At 39.8% G+C, this 18,714-nt stretch overlaps 1 protein-coding gene across 1 annotated transcript in view; it reads right to left on the bottom strand.

Annotated features, from left to right (window-relative positions):
• The window catches only part of rims2b (regulating synaptic membrane exocytosis 2b), a 117,540-nt gene that overhangs the window by 59,539 nt on the left and 39,287 nt on the right, over window positions 1-18,714 (bottom strand). The window contains exons 7-8 of the mRNA XM_057354440.1: window positions 7,173-8,050; window positions 311-375 (exon numbers count right to left, since the gene is read on the bottom strand). Coding sequence (XP_057210423.1) covers window positions 311-375; window positions 7,173-8,050 — 943 coding nt within the window. The remainder of the gene's footprint in view (window positions 1-310; window positions 376-7,172; window positions 8,051-18,714) is intronic.

Here is an 18,714-nt window from a genome sequence, read left to right on the forward strand (position 1 = left end):
CTCTGTACCTTGTCGCTATGGCTATGCTCCTCGTTTAGCGTGGTGCTACTGCACGTGTCAACCCCTGAATCTTTCACCTGGGGCTCGCACCACTCCGCATCCTCCTCGTGGGAACGGTCCCAAAATCGCACCACTGTCTTTTGCCTCTCGGACGGGGCATAATTGGCGTCCAAAAAATAAGTCTGCTCGTTTGTTTTTCTTTTTCCCCTTTGAATGTCTCCTACAAGTTATGGATGATATAAAAAAGGAGGAGAAAAACACATGCAGAGGTGGATTAAACGAGGGGAAATGGGAGAGTCCCAAGCCTCACCATAGACAATGAGGAGGCCTCGCTGTGCCATGACGCATGGTCCCACCAGTGACCATCCATATCTCCTGAGGACAGCACACATTCATTTACACACAAACACTGTACATATTCACTCTTATACACTATTGCATCGTACTGTATCATGGAAAGGTGCTGTTTTCTCTTATATCGCTCACAAAATATTTTAAGGGGACAGGTTTTACAGATGAAAAACAGCAAAAACACATTTCGAGTAACAACTTACAGACATCAATATGTTTTTTAAATGGCAATACGAATCGACAATGAAACAACTGAGTGACAACACGGACAATTGATTTGTATGTAATTGTCATAATGTTTTATATAAATCAGCAACATTCACATTCAACTTTTTTACTGACACATAGCACAACAGCCAAAATATCACTAAAGCCAACTAGCAAATTACTGACCGCTGTCTACTCATGATCAGTGTGTCTTTACCTCAGATCATGTGGCTTGTTAAAGGGACAGTTCACTCAAAAATAAAATATTCCGTCATCTTTTACTCACCCTGGAGTTGTTTCAAATCTGTATCAATTCCTTTGTTTCGATGAACACAGAGAAAGCTATTTGGAAGAATGCTTGCAACCAAACAGTTTTTGGTTATCATTGACTACTAGGGATGTAACGGTATTGTAAATATCGAAGTATCGCGATAGCATTTTTTTTCGATACTATCGTGGTCGCATGACGATAGATCTTCCAGGTAGAGTGTAGTTTTTTCAGCCGAATGGAGTGAGTTGAGGGAAGCGGGAACTACAATTCCCATCAACCCATGCGTGCCCATCATCCTCTGCGCTCTGCTGCCGCCCGCTACAGATCAAGTTGAGCGAAAGTGGCAGATGCCGCTAGTGGCATAGAAACGGATTTACAAATTGTTGAAGCTAGGGCTGGGCGGAATGACGGAATATACAGTTACTGCGGAATAAAATGTCAACTGTAAGAGATTTTTCTATTCCGTGTATTCCGCGGAATGTAAATAACTAGGCGTGGTTAACTCGGCACGCTGCAAATTAGGCGCTATTCTGAAAAAAACTAATGAATTAATCCACCCGTAACAAATGAACGTATCAAACATTCTTTTGACCTTCTTTCAGTCTGTAGTTTAGTGATCCGCTCCAGTCCGGCGCGTTCTCTCTCACCCGCAGTGCTCGTGCAGGGATCTGCGCCAGCATTTAAAAAAGCTCAATCTCAACACGTATTTCAGAAGTCAGGTTGTTTTGAAAACCTGTTTTATAAGTTTTTAAGTTTTATAAAGTTTAACTTCAGGCGAGCCAAGGTGAAACTTGCGTTGAAATGCGCGATGATGCTCGCGAGCGCGTGCACGAGCGCTTTGATGTGACGCGCTTCTACCTCCAGTTTTGGGAGACGCGTGAGTAGTCACCAGAGACTTGCAGTGCAAAAACAAGCCCGAGAATAAACAAACCTAAAGACAGAGAGTCGCAGCGCTCTAAAAGTGCTCATCTAATAGAGAGTGAAGAGCGATAAAGACCTACAGTACAGACCCCATGAACACCAGTTTAGTCATATACTGTACTCTCATTGTTTGTGCATATTCATACTTTATTGTTATATATGTTGTCTATCTTTCTACTGTATACATATGATATAGCCAGAAGATAAATATGAATAAATAATACATCTGATTATCAGAACTTAATTTGATATCTTTAGTACATTTTCATAACTTACCTACATTTTAACTATGGTGAGCATTTAAATGAACTGTAATAAATAAATTAGTTAAATCAATCTAAGAAAAATGAGGTATAAAATATAGAATTATAATGGAAGATTGTTTCATGAAATATATCGTTACCGTGAAATAAAATGACTCATTCCTTGAAATAGATTTTTGGCCATTCCGCCCACCTCTAGTTGAAGCTAAAGCGAATTATAAATCGCATGTGTGGAAGCATTTCGGTTTTCCCGTAACAAGAAACGAGAAAAGGTGACGGACAGACAAAAAACAATATGCAGACACTGCCAGACTGCGAAGTACAATTTGGGGAATACACTAATATGAAGAGCCATTTGTTACATCACCCCGAAAAGTTTCATGATGATACGAGGAGAAAAAAAAATAGCAGTGAGTGAAGCAGTGAATGAGGCGAGTACCTGACTGTTTGTTAGTTTTTTCATGTTTCATGTTCTCAATTTTTATGTTATTAATTTTTATTCTATTATATTACTGTTCTTTGCACTTTAAAATTACCTCATCTAAAAATAATAAATGTGATCTTTGTTCAGTCATAGTTTAATAAACACTTATGCCACATTTTTCCAAGTCTTCATTTGTTTTGTTTTTTCCCTGCACGAAATTCAATAAATATCGTATCGTAGTCTTCATATCGAGGTACTATCGTATCGTGAAATGTTGATACCGTTACATCCCTATTGACTACCATAGTAGGAAAATTGCAATGGGTTTAAAATGTGCCCCACAACTGTCCTACATTCTTCAAAATATCTTATTTTGTGTTCAACGGAACAAAGACATTTATAAAGCCATTTTTTCTACTATGGTAGTGTCGTGATTCTGCCTCATTTTGTCATGTCTTTCTTGATCTTGTGGCAGAATCTCACGGCAGGATCCCTTGTTATGTGTGGAGAGAGTCATTTTGACCCTGTCGGCCTTCGATACTCTCTCCGGTCTTTGTCTGTGTTCCCGCCCTTTTGTATCTCTTGTTATTGGTTGTTTATTAGTTCATTCCCCACACCTGTTCCCCTTTGATTTGTCCCTTTATTTAATGCCCCTGTGTTCTCTGTCTTGTGTTGGTTCATTGCACTGTGTCTTGTGGGTGATTTCTTGTCATGTTAGTTAGTCTAGTTTGTAGTGTTCCTATGCGATGTGTTATTAGTTTAGTCTTGTCAGTTTAGTTAGTCTTGTTCTTGTTCCTCTGTTTTGTTATGTTTACCCCCACGTGGGTCTTTGTTTTATATTTTTGTCTTTGTTATTAAATGTCATGTTAACCCCTTAACCGCTGTCTGCACCTGGGTCCTCTGTTCTTGTCTCACCACACCTGAGATCCGTGACAGGTAGTCAATGGTGGCCAAGAACTGTTTGGTTATGAGCATTCTTCCCAATATCTTTCTCTGTGTTCATATAAGAACAAAAAATAATACAGATTTGGAACATCTTAAGGGTGAGTAAATGAAGACAGAATTTTCATTTTGGGGGTAAACTGTTCCTTTAAGGTGAGATTTGATGTTAGTTTTTTATTAATATTTAATTTCGAAACGGGTGATAAAAATAATATAGACCAATTAAAGACACAGAATATGCTAGAATTAGGCTACTAGCCACAACATACAGTACCAGCATTGTGATGGCAGGTTTTGCATTAAAATGTAGTTAACTATTTTACATAATATCATTGCATGTTGTATAAAATACCCTTAAGTACAGTCTAACTGCTGCTTTCTGCCATTTCATGCTTATTTTAATTCTGCATTTTGTATATTTAACATATTGCAAGTCTTTTATAATAAAATAGTTATTTTCTTTCAAAATCACAGGCAATGCAGTGGTAAGCGTTGGAAAGTGACCACAGTATTGAAGGTTAGAAACCGTACAACCACACCTGCTGAATAGGGATGTGTCTGCTATGTCAGTAAAGGTTTTATCATGCACATAATTTGGTAAGAATAAATACACAAATGAATAAATAAAATCAATTTACTCAAGTAAGCTGTATTTTTATATATAACCTGCAGGGATATCTTTATATGTAGTTAGGTCAATCTCACAAAACCACTGAAACATGACGGAAAACATTTTAGTTATGAAACATTTAAATATGTAACACAAAAAATCATAATAAACATAATTGTGTTTTCTACGCATAATTTGAACATAAAAATTCATTATTTTTGTATTTTATTTATTTAAATTATTTTTAATGAAATTATCTTTGCCGTAACATGCCCCGATTTGTCTGAGTGCATTCTATGTTGTAATTCTAACATATAACATTGATAACATTCACATATAATAAAAATGAAGAAATATTGGAAAGATAAGTGTCCATGACTGATATTCTCAGGCTCCGTATAATATTTTAAGGACTTTTACACACACAGTTTTTTAACAGATTACTTTGTATTTCTTTGGTTAAAAATTTAATATTCTCTTGTCATGCTGAGTACAATACTTTTTTATTCTCATTACCGACACAGAAAGTTTTCCACATTTAAAAAATGGTTACATATAATTTTCTATTAAAATATAATGCATTAATGTCTAAATATGTATGAAGCCTAGTGGATTTTCTTTTTTTTTTAGCAAAACATGCTTCGGGATTGACAGTTTTTAAATGGTTACGGTAATGACATTTTTTAAGGCTTATTTTGTAAGAAAATCTATGTTGTGTTAAACTATCAGTAAAAATAATTATTTTAAACATGTCATACTTTGTATTAATGAATAAAAAGGTAATTTGTTGATGCGTCTGTTTTTAATAAAATCATGTTTGACATCTTGAAACCAAGATTTTGTGAGAATCACTTAGTTGTGGTTTTTCAATTGCGTCTGCAAGAAATGTTAGGCCACTTCCCCTCAGCCAGTCACATGAGGAGATTTCAGTACAGTAATATTGTACAAACACTGACACGCCTTCTTACCAGTACACAACCAATCACAGGCTAGATTTAGTTTTGTACACCACCTTTAAATCACAAAATTCATAGGTCATGTGCAAATGGGTAGAGTATACTGTGACTGTATCATCTTGTACTAAAAAGAGCAATTGTTAATAGCCAAATCAGTCTAATCTTACAAAGACACAATAATAAACTGGAGAAAGACATATAAATATCACAAAAGTCTGATATTCAAGTAGCCTATCCTTAATTTGTCTGCTAACATGTGACACCTCGGAAATATTACAAAAGTTATCTTACTTCAGTAGACATTACTTCCGTCTTAACATACACCATGCCTCACAGACCAGAAGTATTCAGCATTTTCCCACTATGCACAGACCGTCCCAAGTGTCTTCCGGAAAATAGATCTGTGTTGTGTAAAGTCCTAAAATATTGTTGATAATCCGTCTTTACAGCACCACCCTTTCCACACCTTGATAAGTTAAATGTTTGCAAAGCTGATTTACTTGACCATGTCCACCGAGATGTTTACCAGAACTTAGCTGCAGTTCTTTCATTCGCACTTGGGTCACTTAAAATTTCTTGCCTCACCCCCTCATGAAAGATGTCAACCCAACTCCCTGCCTTTCTTCAGCACCTCTCCATGTATATTCCTCCTTCCCCCTCTCTCTCTCCTTGCACTGAAATGGAGTTCATGCCTTACAATAATGAGCTTACCGTTATTCTTGTAAGCCAGCTCAAACACCCTGCCCTACATAGTCACAACAGACTGTTCTCCTGAGTTTGCAGGGCTGATCCCTGACTCTGAGAACACCCACAGCTTGCCCACGGGTCCCCGGTTGCAGGCATAAATCACTTGCACCGAGGCCACATTCCTACACCTTTAGCTATTTTGACCCTGTAGATAACAGTTTTACTCAAAAGTGAAAGTTCAAAAATAATCATACAATAACTTTCAATTATGTTAAAAAACAGTCCAAAGCACACTGCAGAAGAACTGTCACAGTTATCACAGTTGGTGCAACAAAATATCCACTTACCACCATTTTCCCTGACTTCACACAGCGTAGCGTCTCGTTGCGTGCCTTTACCAGGATGCTACATTGACCAAATCCCTTTCTCAATTTGCAGGTGGGGGGAATCAAGTACTTTAAACCAATCAGATTTGGTTGTCAGTGACTGACTGACGTGTATCCAATGGAAGCATTAGGACTTGTCATCAGAGATCAACCTCCTTCCTGTCTACAATCAAGACATGTACTGCTTTATTAGGTAAGAAAGAGCAAATGTATGTCTGTTATATTCCTAGCAGTAGAATCTGGAAAATCCTAAAATATTTCTGACAGACTTTGTCCACAGTTCTTCTGCCGCACTCCAGAATCTTGAATGTATTAAGTAGCTGTAGTGGAGAAGGAGTCATGACACATGAACTGCTGGAACTCAGGAGTGGCCCCTTTACTAGCGCCCTCCTTTGCCTAGCTGCTGGGACTCCCTGTCTTCATTGAGAATAGACAGTTTCTCTAGCGACTGCTCATGTGCAAAGAGGCTTATCCAATTGAGCTAATTATTACCCTGACAACATCAGAGCTCTCCGGAGGGGCCAGAAACACCCCACATATCTCACAGGATAGAAAAAGAAAAGAGCAGGTTGATGGAAGGATCGGTGAGGGACCTATACGACCTGCCTCATCTAAGCCCTTCAACAGTGATGGCAATATAGAGGCAAACTTTACAACTATAGCCTTAAAAACAGTTATAACAAAACCTCTGCTATACTAGCTCAAAGCAAACAGATATCAAAGAAGATACTGTACAGCCGGTCGGTTTCCTTCAATAGCTATGGACTGATCTCAAATCAGGTGGTCAGAAAGAGAAAGAAACAGAGAAATCAAGCCCCTTTTTTAGAGAACATGAAAACATAAACACTTCAGATGCCTTGTAGCAAAAGCTGTAGAAATATGTTACAGGAACAAATTAGTTGTCAATGATGAGTGGCAATATGTTTACCCTTATTGTCAAGCTCTACACTGCCTTCCTTTCACGCTACAGCATCTACAGCCCAAGCCTGTATGAAAAATAAAACACCCTGCATGGGTTAAAACTCAAAGCCTTTTCGGAGCAAGTACAGTTTCAAACTTATATTAAAAGTCAGATGAAACAAAATGCATTGGTCTCACCAACACAATTTGACAAAACCACTGCCATCATTGAATTGAGAGCAAGCGGCCTTTACCTTTCTCACTGATGGACTCACTTTCCAGCTCCACATCCTCACAGCTGGTGTACTCTGGTGTTGTGGCCAGCTCTTCCTCTGAGCTACTGAAGCTGTCCATGGTCCTGAGCTTTCCAATACGTCTGCTGCGGTGGGGTCTGGGTGGAGGAGGCCGAACCGACTCCGACTGGTCCGAGCTTAGCGAGTCGTTTCGCAGCATGCTATCCATTTTATCCCGTTTGTTCCTAAGTATGGCTGAGCTAGGGTCCAAGTGGTGCTGCTGGAGCATGGGCTTTCTCGCTGGGTCCCCCACACCTCGCCGGCTGTCTCCCAGCACGGGGCTGCGGTGGGGTGTCGGTGGGCTGTGATTGGACGTGCGAAGGCCTGGTGAGGTCCTGTCCACCGAGTACGAACGCTGACTTGGGCCTCCCAAAAGAGGAAGGCGAGACTGACGGACCCCAGCTCCGTGCAGATGGTCATCAAGTTCTGTGTAGGCAAGCGAGACATCGCTATGGCGGCGCTCGTGCCGAGCCCGTGACACCTGGGCATGGATGCGCATCTGCTCCTCGTAGGGTTGGGGTTTGACCGGGTAGCGTGCCAGGTTGGGATCGCTGCGGTATCGAGCCTGGTACTCCTCCTCACGACGCCTCTGGATTTCATAGTCATCTAACTGGCCGTCCAAACGCTGGTCCTGCGAGTGCCAGCGTCCTCGAGTGTCTTGGTAACCTCCCACCTCGTCATACATCCTTGAACTCCTTGGTGATCGGCCAGGGTCCCGTCCGTAGTCGGACGGTGAGCGGGGCATGCCACCTTCAGCCGGGGCATGCTGCAATCCTCCTTCCCCCTCCCTTTGGTTATATGGCGCGTTTGGATCCCTGGATGCTGATGGGCTTCTTTTCCTGAAAATGCAGAAGAATGAAGTCATTGCGACTTGTCAAAACAAAACACTGCAATCAATCACAAATAAGCTTCTTATGGCATCTCTTTTTTTTTAAGCTATTCATACATAGATACTTAAAAAATGACTAGTTGTAGCGAATATATGAATATTGAATATCAAGTATTGACAATATTGAATATTGTACCCGGATGAGCGGTGTGTAATCAGATTTTTGGGGGGAAAACAGACCTCGGAATGTCACTACAGAATCTCTAAACTATTTGAATCTGGTCATGAATCAACAATTTCAAAAACTTAGGTTTGAGTCTTGAATCATCTCAAAAGTGATTTTGGAAGTGGTTTTACCAGTGATACCTTAAAATGGGAAATTTAAATGGATTTATTCAAAGAGGAGGTAACTGTTGGGTTGATGGCTAAAGCACAACGCTGTAACAATGGAAAATAACTTTAAAGCACTACAGATAAATTATATTATTTTAAAAAGTAAGCTAGTTGACTGTCGGAGGACTGGACAGGTTGACCATCCTGACTCATCCCTAACTCCTACATAGCACTAGTCCCTTAAACTGACACAGACTAAACTGCTCTAGTCACCTTAACATCCATGGCCATCATTTCAACCCCACTCATCTTCAGGGTCTAACTATCACTGTTTTTCTGCCCCTGGAGCTCTTTAATTTTGCAGAGCCCACAGGCACTGTGAAGCTCTGTAAGAATGAGCTGCAGGCGGTGTTAGATTGTCTGTCTTCTACAACAGACCTTCATGCCATGGCTATTAACCTGTAGCGGTTAATCTGTAAGGGCAGAGTGTTTAGCTTTGTACAGATTTATGATGAAAAACGTGTCACACTGAGTTACAAAGACACCCCACGTTAAAGGTGGGGTAACAAGCTATTTCAAGCATTCTGACTTCTTTACAATGTTAACTGTGCAGGCTTCTCAAGCTTTACAAGGTCAACTGATACGAGTTGAACGTACTGTATGATGTAGTATTTCTGTGCTCGATTCACTCCGCCAGGGTTTGTACAGATTTAGTTTTTTTTAGTCCCTTATTGGACAATTCTCCCAGAAAAGCACGCCCACGCGTCATCCACTGAGCGAAAGAGCGAGGAAGAGCGCGGTCATGCTTCAACCAGCCAACGTGAGAAACTGCACTTCCATCAATGCCGCTTCACTCGGCTGACGGAAGTTTAGTGTTTGTTTGCTCACTGCATTTCGGTGATGAAAGTTATATAAATGGTGGATATATCGCTGGATTTGGAGATCGTTTGAAACTGATAGATGGAGCTGTCCCAGCATTAAAAGATGCAGGACATGAACTGCAGGCGGTAGGTCAAACTAAGTCATATGGCTGTGATTTTTTGGCAATTGGCGCATTTGTGCATAATGTAAACAAAGTAATGTAAACGCAGAAAATTGTCAGAAACTGCGTGTGTTACCTCATCTTTAATAAATTCAACATGCAGTGCAGACCAGCCTTAATCACCCATTGTGTTGCTTCTCTTGTGCATCTCAGTATGTAACTGCCCCACTGTTCATCCCTTGAACAAAATCCTAGAGTCTTAAAACATAATAAAACATTGTTTTAAATCTTATTGTTATGTTAAATAAATCTATGTCCAAGAGTGCGATGATAAAACATCACGAGATGCAATGCAGCAGCTAATATTTTCTTCTGCGTTCTTAGCACTTTATTAAAAAAAACAGCACAGACTAAGGTCACATTTACACAACAATAATGTTGAAAAATGTGAAAGATTTCCATTTGCGTTTTGAAAAGTTTCCAAAAGATCCCCGTTCACACAGATTACAAAAAGACTACAAGACATCAACAGAACAGCATCATTTTCAAAAACTTGCATTCTGAACCTGTTTTTATACCTCCAAGACACTGTTGTTGTGTAGCCCAACTGAACCGCCAAGGCACATAAAGAGTGTTCTGTTTCCCCAAATTCAAAATCACACAGTCCTTCAATCCAGTAACAGATATTCATCAAATAGTCAAAGAATCAATAATCTTTTATTGCCCTTGACATACTATAACAACACAACCCAATACAATACAAAACTACATGACTTAGACAGTATTAAAACTGCTTGCAGTAGACTAATTCTACAGTAATTGCCTTAAGATTAATTGCCTTCAAATTTGTTTTTTAAATGTGGTGGGTTTTATTCCTGTATATGGGGTGAGAGAGGTACGCACAGGCAGAGCAAAGAGTCCACCACAGACTATTAGCATGCAAAGGACTCGCCCAGAAGTTGTCTAATCCACTAGATGGTAAACAGACACCAACCACCAACCAGCCTGAAGGTCTTTAGATTTGAACCAGTAAACCGCCTAGCAATCACCAGTCATCAACTTAATGGCAACGCACCAAAAACGCACTTGAAAACACCTCAACAACATGGCAGTTTTACACAGAAAGTATTCAATTAACACTGTGATATGCTGTGATGCGCTCTTGACAACATCCATTGTGACATCACACTAGTGCAGTTTAATACACAAATGAATGATGTCATTCCTCGACTTGTGCTGTCTCATCTCTGTTATTCTGCACCACTGCCTATGAGCTCAAACTAAGCTGCCCGACAGACAGGTACAGGAGTTTTATAGGAGCATATTTTAAGACCTCCGATTCTGCTGAGTCTGCATTTTGTGTGTGCCATTTTATAACCGGACCTGTAACAAACTCTTAGGAAAGATCATTTCAACATTCAGGGACTTGCTATAAAATAAAGGCCCCTTTGAGCACAGCTGACACACTGGTGATGGTTTAGACTGTGTAGATAACATCATTCCGCATCTGCTTAACTCGGTTTTGCACTACATCTGTAGAGAGTCTGCATATTTCTAATGTTCGCCCATTGAAATAGTGCTGATGTTTGAACAACGGATCCGTCTCAGAACCCACAAACACTCCCATAAATAAACATGATGTCTCATGTCTTTTCAAACTGCACCAGTCAGAAGTGATGTGCATAGAAATAAAGGTCTTATATGTAGATATGTGTATACCTAGTTTTGCTTTTTTGATGTTTTGTCACCTCATAAACAAAACTTTTTTATATTTCTAATCATATCATATTGTAACTAGAAGATAACAAGGTCCTGTGAGGATCAAAATGTGCCATTTAAATGTTCAATATGGCTTTACTTAAAGGTCCAGTGTGTGAAATTTAGTGGCATCTAGTGGTAAGTGTTGCGAATTGCAACCAATGGCTCACCCCTCCCTTTTGAAGCACTATGGTGGCTGACACAGGACTACGATGTTGTCAGATTTTCACTTCTTTGCCGAAGGAGATAATGTATTTATGAAATGCGCTCTGTAGAGCAGTTTGTCTGTTTAGGGCTACTGTAGAAACAACACGACGCATTCCACTCAAGGGGACCAGCGGTGTATGTAGATAGAAATAGCTCATTCTAAGCTAATAAAACCATAACGCTTCATTATGTAAGTGTAATAAACTCAATAAAACGGGAAGGAAGGAGGCGGGAACCGGTGAACATTTAACACCAAACTTTAATCAAAAATAAACAAACAATAATACGGAAGTAAAAGTAAGCCTGCCACACAAACATAAACACAAAACTTAACATATGTCCGGGCCTGGTCCTCTCTCCTCGGCAGTCCCGTCGATTCCTCCCTTTATGCTCCCAATCTCCTCCGTGGGTGATGCGGGTCCGGCGCATGCACAGCTGATTTCCATTATCACTCACGCCACCGGCCCCGCCCCACGGCTCCCGTCCCACCTTCCTCGCCACAGTAAGGTCTTTATCCTCCTCTGAAGACATACTTCTGTATATTATATTGCATTTCTGTCAAAAGATCCTCCAAAAATTAGTATACGCATTGGACCTTTAAGCAGGCAAAAATGTAACACCAAAATTTCTAGAAAAAAATAACTGTCATCCCATTTGTCGCAAATACACATAGGCTATTTAAACTTAGCATTTGGTTACAACACCAAGGAGTCTCTGGTGTTTTTTATTGACTGGCGTGCACAACATGCTCTTATTCCATCAAATTTTGAGCAGCTTGGATAAAACTAAGATGAAGGGCTGGACAAAAAAGCAAGACATCGCAGTACAAATTCTACATCATCATCATGATATTATTTTATGTCAACGGCCAAAACCTTCCTGCAAACAGGATTTGCTTTTATAAATCGGCAGCTCTGTGCAGATATTACTCAGCGTTATAATGACTCTTTTATGAACATCTGTATAGCTGTCACAACACTGTCAGCTAAGCAACATTCAGTGAGAAGCACTTGACAGTCTCACAAACACTGCACAGGCAAAAATATATTTATTTATTGAGGCCACAGTTGAGCGCGCTATGTATGCACGCACCTGTCAGTCAAGAGCTGCACATCTGGGCTGCGAGCGTGTGCACGTCGACCACGCGGCTGCATCAAGCGCAAATCCCTCTTTGAACAGTGCACCGCACCACACTGCCGAAGAGCTTGAAGAGATCCAGTTAAGGGGAAAGCAGGCCACTGCTACTGCTAGCTTAGCATCATTAGCCACGCTACTCTCCCCTCCCCAACACGCTCTCAAACATGCAGAGACATTAAAGTTACCTGCTGGCAGGCCACATGGGAGCCAAGACTCGGATCTAATAGGCCGAAAGGTGCCAAGAGGCCGAACGTGCAAGGAGCAAAGGCTTCTGGGAATGAAGAGTGGTGTTACCGTTTAATGCTGTTATCACAGGCTGTATATAGCTGGAGGTCAAGAACGACTTTACCCTGCAAGGAGGATTATGGTACTTAGCTGATTACTGGCTGACTGGCAGTTATTACCAATTGTAGGGCCTGGGAACTCCTTTTTCCCTGGGGATTACAAGACTAGATGTGGACATAATGATGAACTCTAAGAACAAAAAAACACAATATCGCACTGAAACAAACCTTTCTCAATATGATGTTTCAGCGTATAACCTGGTCATCTCAGCATGTGTGCCGTAAATGCATGTATGTGGATGCATGTGGGCGAGTTTTTATACGCTCCGGGCGACTGCGGGAACGCAAAAGTACTATGCGTGTGGGTATGTGTGTGTGTCGTTCTATTCCACAAACTCTCAAGAATATTGTCCAGTCATGTCAGATTAACTCCGGCCCTGAAGTGCACCTGGGTATACGTGCATGTGTGAAACATAGCGAGAAAACAGCGCCACCTACTGTCAGTGAGGTAAAATGATTTTCAGATGGATGGCATAATTTATTTTTAATATTGAAATTATTTATCCTATTCCATTTTTTGGAATAAAAATTTTGGAGCTTTTAACTGTTTAGACATGTCAATTGATAGAAACCAATCACATGAATCTTGGGCGGAACTTTCTGTTTGTCAAACTGTGGTAGATCGAGCTGTATGGGATTACTTTTGTGTCAATAAAAATGAATGCAAACTTTAAAAAAATGAACAAAAATATAAAATGAGAAAGAAAAAAAACACTTTGATAATGAAAACAACTCAATTGCAATAATGTGACATGATTTTCAAATAAACTGCTATTTTTCTTAACAAGTTTCGTTTTTGCAAATAATACTTTTGAATTCGCTGCTAGATTTTTCATTTGCGCTTTTCGAGTTTTCGTTTACGCTTCTCAAGTTTTCGTTTGCCATTCTGGCACAAATCTCACTTGTGGGCGGGATTTATGGCCACTTTACTGGCAGAGTAAAGTGAGTGCAGCGGATTAGAGAGCAATCTGCTTGCGGTTTTCTGTATTGTATTGTTTTAGTGTTTGTACTTAAATTACTTTCTTATTTTGTTAGTATATTAGCAGGGTAATGTGTCTTTATTGGATGTTATAATGCAAGTTGTTCATTCCTTTTTAAGAAAATAATCTTAATAGTCCATAAAATAATACCTGACAAAAAATATAAAGCACACAATGAACGAGCTAAGTAAAGACAGAATTGCTACTGTACATGAATAAAACTTTTAGCGATTTTCTTTATTATCTGAATTACATTCATTTACCTGAGGGTGAGAAGGACGATGCTGAAGAAGACGCTTGGATCCACACCGTGCATGACTTACCAACTTCAAATACCAATTACTAATATACTAACTAAATAATAAAGTAGTTTTAAGTACAAACAATAAAGATAGCATGCAGATCGTTCTCTAAAATTCGTTGCACTGTACTGTCTTCAGTATCAACTTTAAAGCGACCATAAGTCCCGCCTACACATGAGATTTGTGCCAGAGATGCGAACGTAAACTTGAGAAGCGTAAACGAAAACTCGAAAAGTGCAAATGAAAAATTTAGCAGCAAATTCAAAACTATTATTTGCAAAAACGAAATTTAGAAAATTGTTAAGAAAAATATCAGTTTATTTGAAAATCATGTCACATTCTTGCAATTGAGTTTATTGTTTCCATTATCAACGTGTTTTTTTTCTTTCTCATTGTATATTTTTGTTCATTTTTTTAAAGTTTGCTTTCATTTTTATTGACACAAAAGTAATCCCATAGAGCTGAAGCAGAAAGGGTGATTTAAACAGGTGGAAATCTGTTTCTAAATGGTCTTTGTCAAGTAACAAGTATTACTGTAGGTGTTCAGAGTTTAAATCCCAACCCAAAGATTTACAGCAACATTTAGCAGCTTTAGCAAAACCACTCAGAATATCTTAAACAGGTCATATGACACGGCTAAAACGAATATTATTGTTTGTTTTAGATGTAACGCAATGTGTATACACAATTTAAGGTTCAAAAACGCTGTATTTTCCACATACCGTGCATGTTTGTATCTCCTCTTTTCCCCGCCTCTCTGAAATGCGAAGATTTTTTACAAAGCTCATCACTCTGAAAAGCGAGGTGTGCTACGATTGGCCAGTTAACCAGTGTATAGTGATTGGTCGAATACTGCAAGCGTGTGACGGAAATGCCTCTTACCATATTGGGAACATCAGGTTCCAAAGCAATTGTACTTACAGGTACGCCCACCTAACTTGCGTATACATTTGGGCGGTCTTAGTCAAATCATACCACGAACTGACGTAGATTTGTGGTGGTGTGGTTACACGAGGCGTTTCAGGTAGGTCTGGGTGAGCAGTCATTTTTAGATAGAACGCATCTTTTGTTCCTACACTGTAATTTTTGCAATTTTACATGTCTAATACATGCATGGGCAACTTATAACACACCGAAGACCCAGAAAAACAAGCATTCGAGCCATATGAAAGTGAAAGTGACCTACAGTATTTGTCAGATATGGTCAGTGTTTTGCAAGTTACTTCCAAACTGTAATCCATTACAGATTACTTGTTACTGTTATTTAAAAGTAATCCCTTAATTTAAAATATTACTGTCTCAGAATTGTAATACGTTACATGACTCCTGTATTACTTTCACCAAAATAACTACAGGAGTAGAACTTAACATTCTAAAATAAGTCTTTGTATTTTCAAAATACAAAATACTTTTTGCCAATCAACCTCTTTAGACTGCTGATTTCTTGAATTAACTAGGCTATACACAAATTAATACAAAAAATACTAGATTAAATGCATTTAAATTCAAAATACTATAGCAAAATGTGAATACACTGCCCATCCATGCAGTCTAATAAGGAGGTTGATTGGCAAAAAGTATTTCAGTTTGAAAACACAAAAATACTAAGATTAAACACATTTAAATACAAAATACAATATATTTTTTTCAAAGGTATTTATATACAAAATAGTCCCATCTCATCACTGAACTAGATTATATAGAATTCTAGCTAGTCATCATGTAAATGTTAGCATACCTTGTCATTGCTGCAGGTCACAGGGATCTTGCTAACTAGCTTCCTGAAAGCAGCCCAATGACCCCTCAAAACCCGCCCAAAAGGAATGAAAACTAGCCCAATTATTTTCCGGTGTCAAATCAAAGTTAACAACTGCCAAACGTTTCTATTGCTATATTTACTTATCTGAATGGTTTCCTAGGTATTGTATATATTTTTTGTTCTGATGAACTCAAAATATGTTTTGTGGGATTTAGGAATGCAAACAATTCTGGGTCACCTTTGACTACCATTATATTTTTTTCTGCTATGCCAAAGAATTTGCAGTTGCTAACATTCTACCAAATATCGTTGTTTTCAACTGAACAAAGAAATTTATACAGGTTTGGAACAACTAGAAGGTGAGTAATCCATAACAGAATTTTCGTTTTTGGGTGGAGTGTCCCTTTAAAAAATATCCCATGTGTGCTCGAGGCCACGCTCGGAAATGGACGAGAAACGTGTTTTCTCTTCGTAAGACATGCAAATACTTGCTTAAGAAATAAGCTTGGTTAAATATATTGCATATGTATAATGTGTACAAGCACGTCAATGTTGTTCTAGACTGCGTATAGCTGCTCAAACGTGATATTTGGCAGCCGGACGAATCAACTGTTTAACACTCACGCGTCATTTCTTTCATTGTGCAAGGTGACATGCACCTTACGAAACATTGGTAAAAACATCATTCGGATGCATTGTCTAATACCACCGCTATATTTTCCTCTTTGGTTGAGCTGAGCTCCCGCGTCCCTCCCTGTACTGTAGCCTGCCTGTCAGACGCTCGTTCCCCACACTTTCGAGAACGGGTCCCGGTGTTGTGCCGAAAACACACTCCCCGCCAGATTATGCACCCCCTTCAATAACACGCTGTCCGATTGGCTAATTCTAACCCCTCCCCACACCCAATCCTAATCCTAACCCCTCCCCTAACACTTTATCCTCACCCTAACCATTGTGGGGGGGGGTGCATAATCTGGCAGGGAGTGTGTTTTCGGCACGACACCGGTCCTGGAGTTGCCAGGTATTCATCGGAGTATGAATACACATTAAGAATCTCATCAATTAACATTTATCCTTAGAATATAAATAAACATTTTGGCGGCCGCAGTACACTATGAAAGTATCCCAAAAACCCGCAACCTGCGCAGCTCCATAATTTTTCCTGCAACTGCGTTTTCAAAATAGCCCAATTTTGCTGGAAAACCGCGACCCTGGCAACACTGGTGCTTACAGCGAACCGGGCGGGGCCAATAGCCTCGGACCTTTAGCTCAGAGGCTGAAATCATGCCGTTACAATACAAAATACAAAGTTCCACCAGCCAGAGGGAGATGAATGACACCACACGCGTCTATTCACGAACAGGAAATAGAACTTACTTGCGGGATTTTTGATTTGTTAATGTCTCTCGGGCGAAAAGTTTGTTGTAATGCAAGCATTACTGAACATGTACCGAGTAAAATATTTCTGAAAATGGATTAGTAATGCCTTACACTACTGCTTTACAGCAAAAAGTAATACGTTACTGTAATGCATTACTTTTGTAACGCATTACTCCCAACACTGGATATGGTGACCCATACCCCAAATGTGACCTCTGCATTTAACCCATCCAGTGACTATTGAACAGCAAGTCGTGAATCGAACCGGCAACCTTCTGGTCACAAGTCTGACTTGCTAACAATTAGGCCACGACTGCCCCTTTAATACAACATAACAGCCTGGCAACTGACCACAAGTTCAACAAGTTTACATCCAGGTGGATGCTGCACACTGGTGGTGGTTGAGGAGAGACCCCCCCTCATGTAATTGTAAAGCGCTTTGGGTGTACAGCAATACACAATAAAGCGCTGTATAAATGCCTCATTCATTCATACATGTAATGATATCGACAACTAAGCAAAAAGGGTTTATCGCCCAATTCTACCTTTACACAGAAAGGATGAACCAAATCTCTGGAAGGCCTACATTGATTCCAGTGGTGCACTGGTGTAGTGATCACAGTCTCTCACCGTGTGGGAGGAATCTGATCAACCTGCTGCCATGTAAACACCTCTGTCTGCCTTATTAGCTTCTCAAACACACACACACATTGTAAGTAGGACATATCCCAACAGAGCTGGGAACACTTTATTTAAGAGCGCACAGAAATTTTAGAAAGGAGAATCCACAACTACAGTGATGTAAATAGACAACTTACCGATATGACATCCAATATTCCCACTTAAATTTTGGAGTTTTGCACAGCAGGCACCCATTATCAGAAATGTGAACACCATCACGGCATCACTTTGTAATATTCTGGCCTCTAAATATGGCTCAGCCCCTCGTTCAGTGTAACTTTATGAGATTTTATGAGACGGCTAACAGCATCCACCTACCCACCTACCCTCGACAGGCTACATGATTTATGACATCGTTCATTGTCCACAGCTCAAACGGGACAAGTTACACTCCCATGTTTAATATCGAGGGCTAAGGGTCTTTTCGAATCTCTCAACCTAAGTATGAGCAATAATAATAGTGATGCTTGCCTAAGCAAAAACCATTAATAATATTTCCCTCTTAAACTATGGCTGGCTCCACTGTACCGCTATAATAAGCTTCACCATTAGTTAGATTGCAGAGCATTATAGAGCTGTCATTTCAAACCAGCCAAAAAAAAAATGCTACGTCTGTTCGACACCAATATCCGGAGACAATACCACTCAAAAGCGCAACTATGTGCTAAGTTCAGCATGCCAGAAATGAGTCATACTTCAGAAGGCTGTAGCAGAACGCTCCAGAACGTTGGTGCAGCACTCTGAATCTATTAGTATGCCTCTTGTGTTCCAAATATGCACTGATTTTAATTACCTACACTTCCGATTCAGG

This window comes from Triplophysa rosa, linkage group LG16, assembly GCF_024868665.1.
Source record: "Triplophysa rosa linkage group LG16, Trosa_1v2, whole genome shotgun sequence".
Taxonomy (NCBI): domain Eukaryota; kingdom Metazoa; phylum Chordata; class Actinopteri; order Cypriniformes; family Nemacheilidae; genus Triplophysa; species Triplophysa rosa.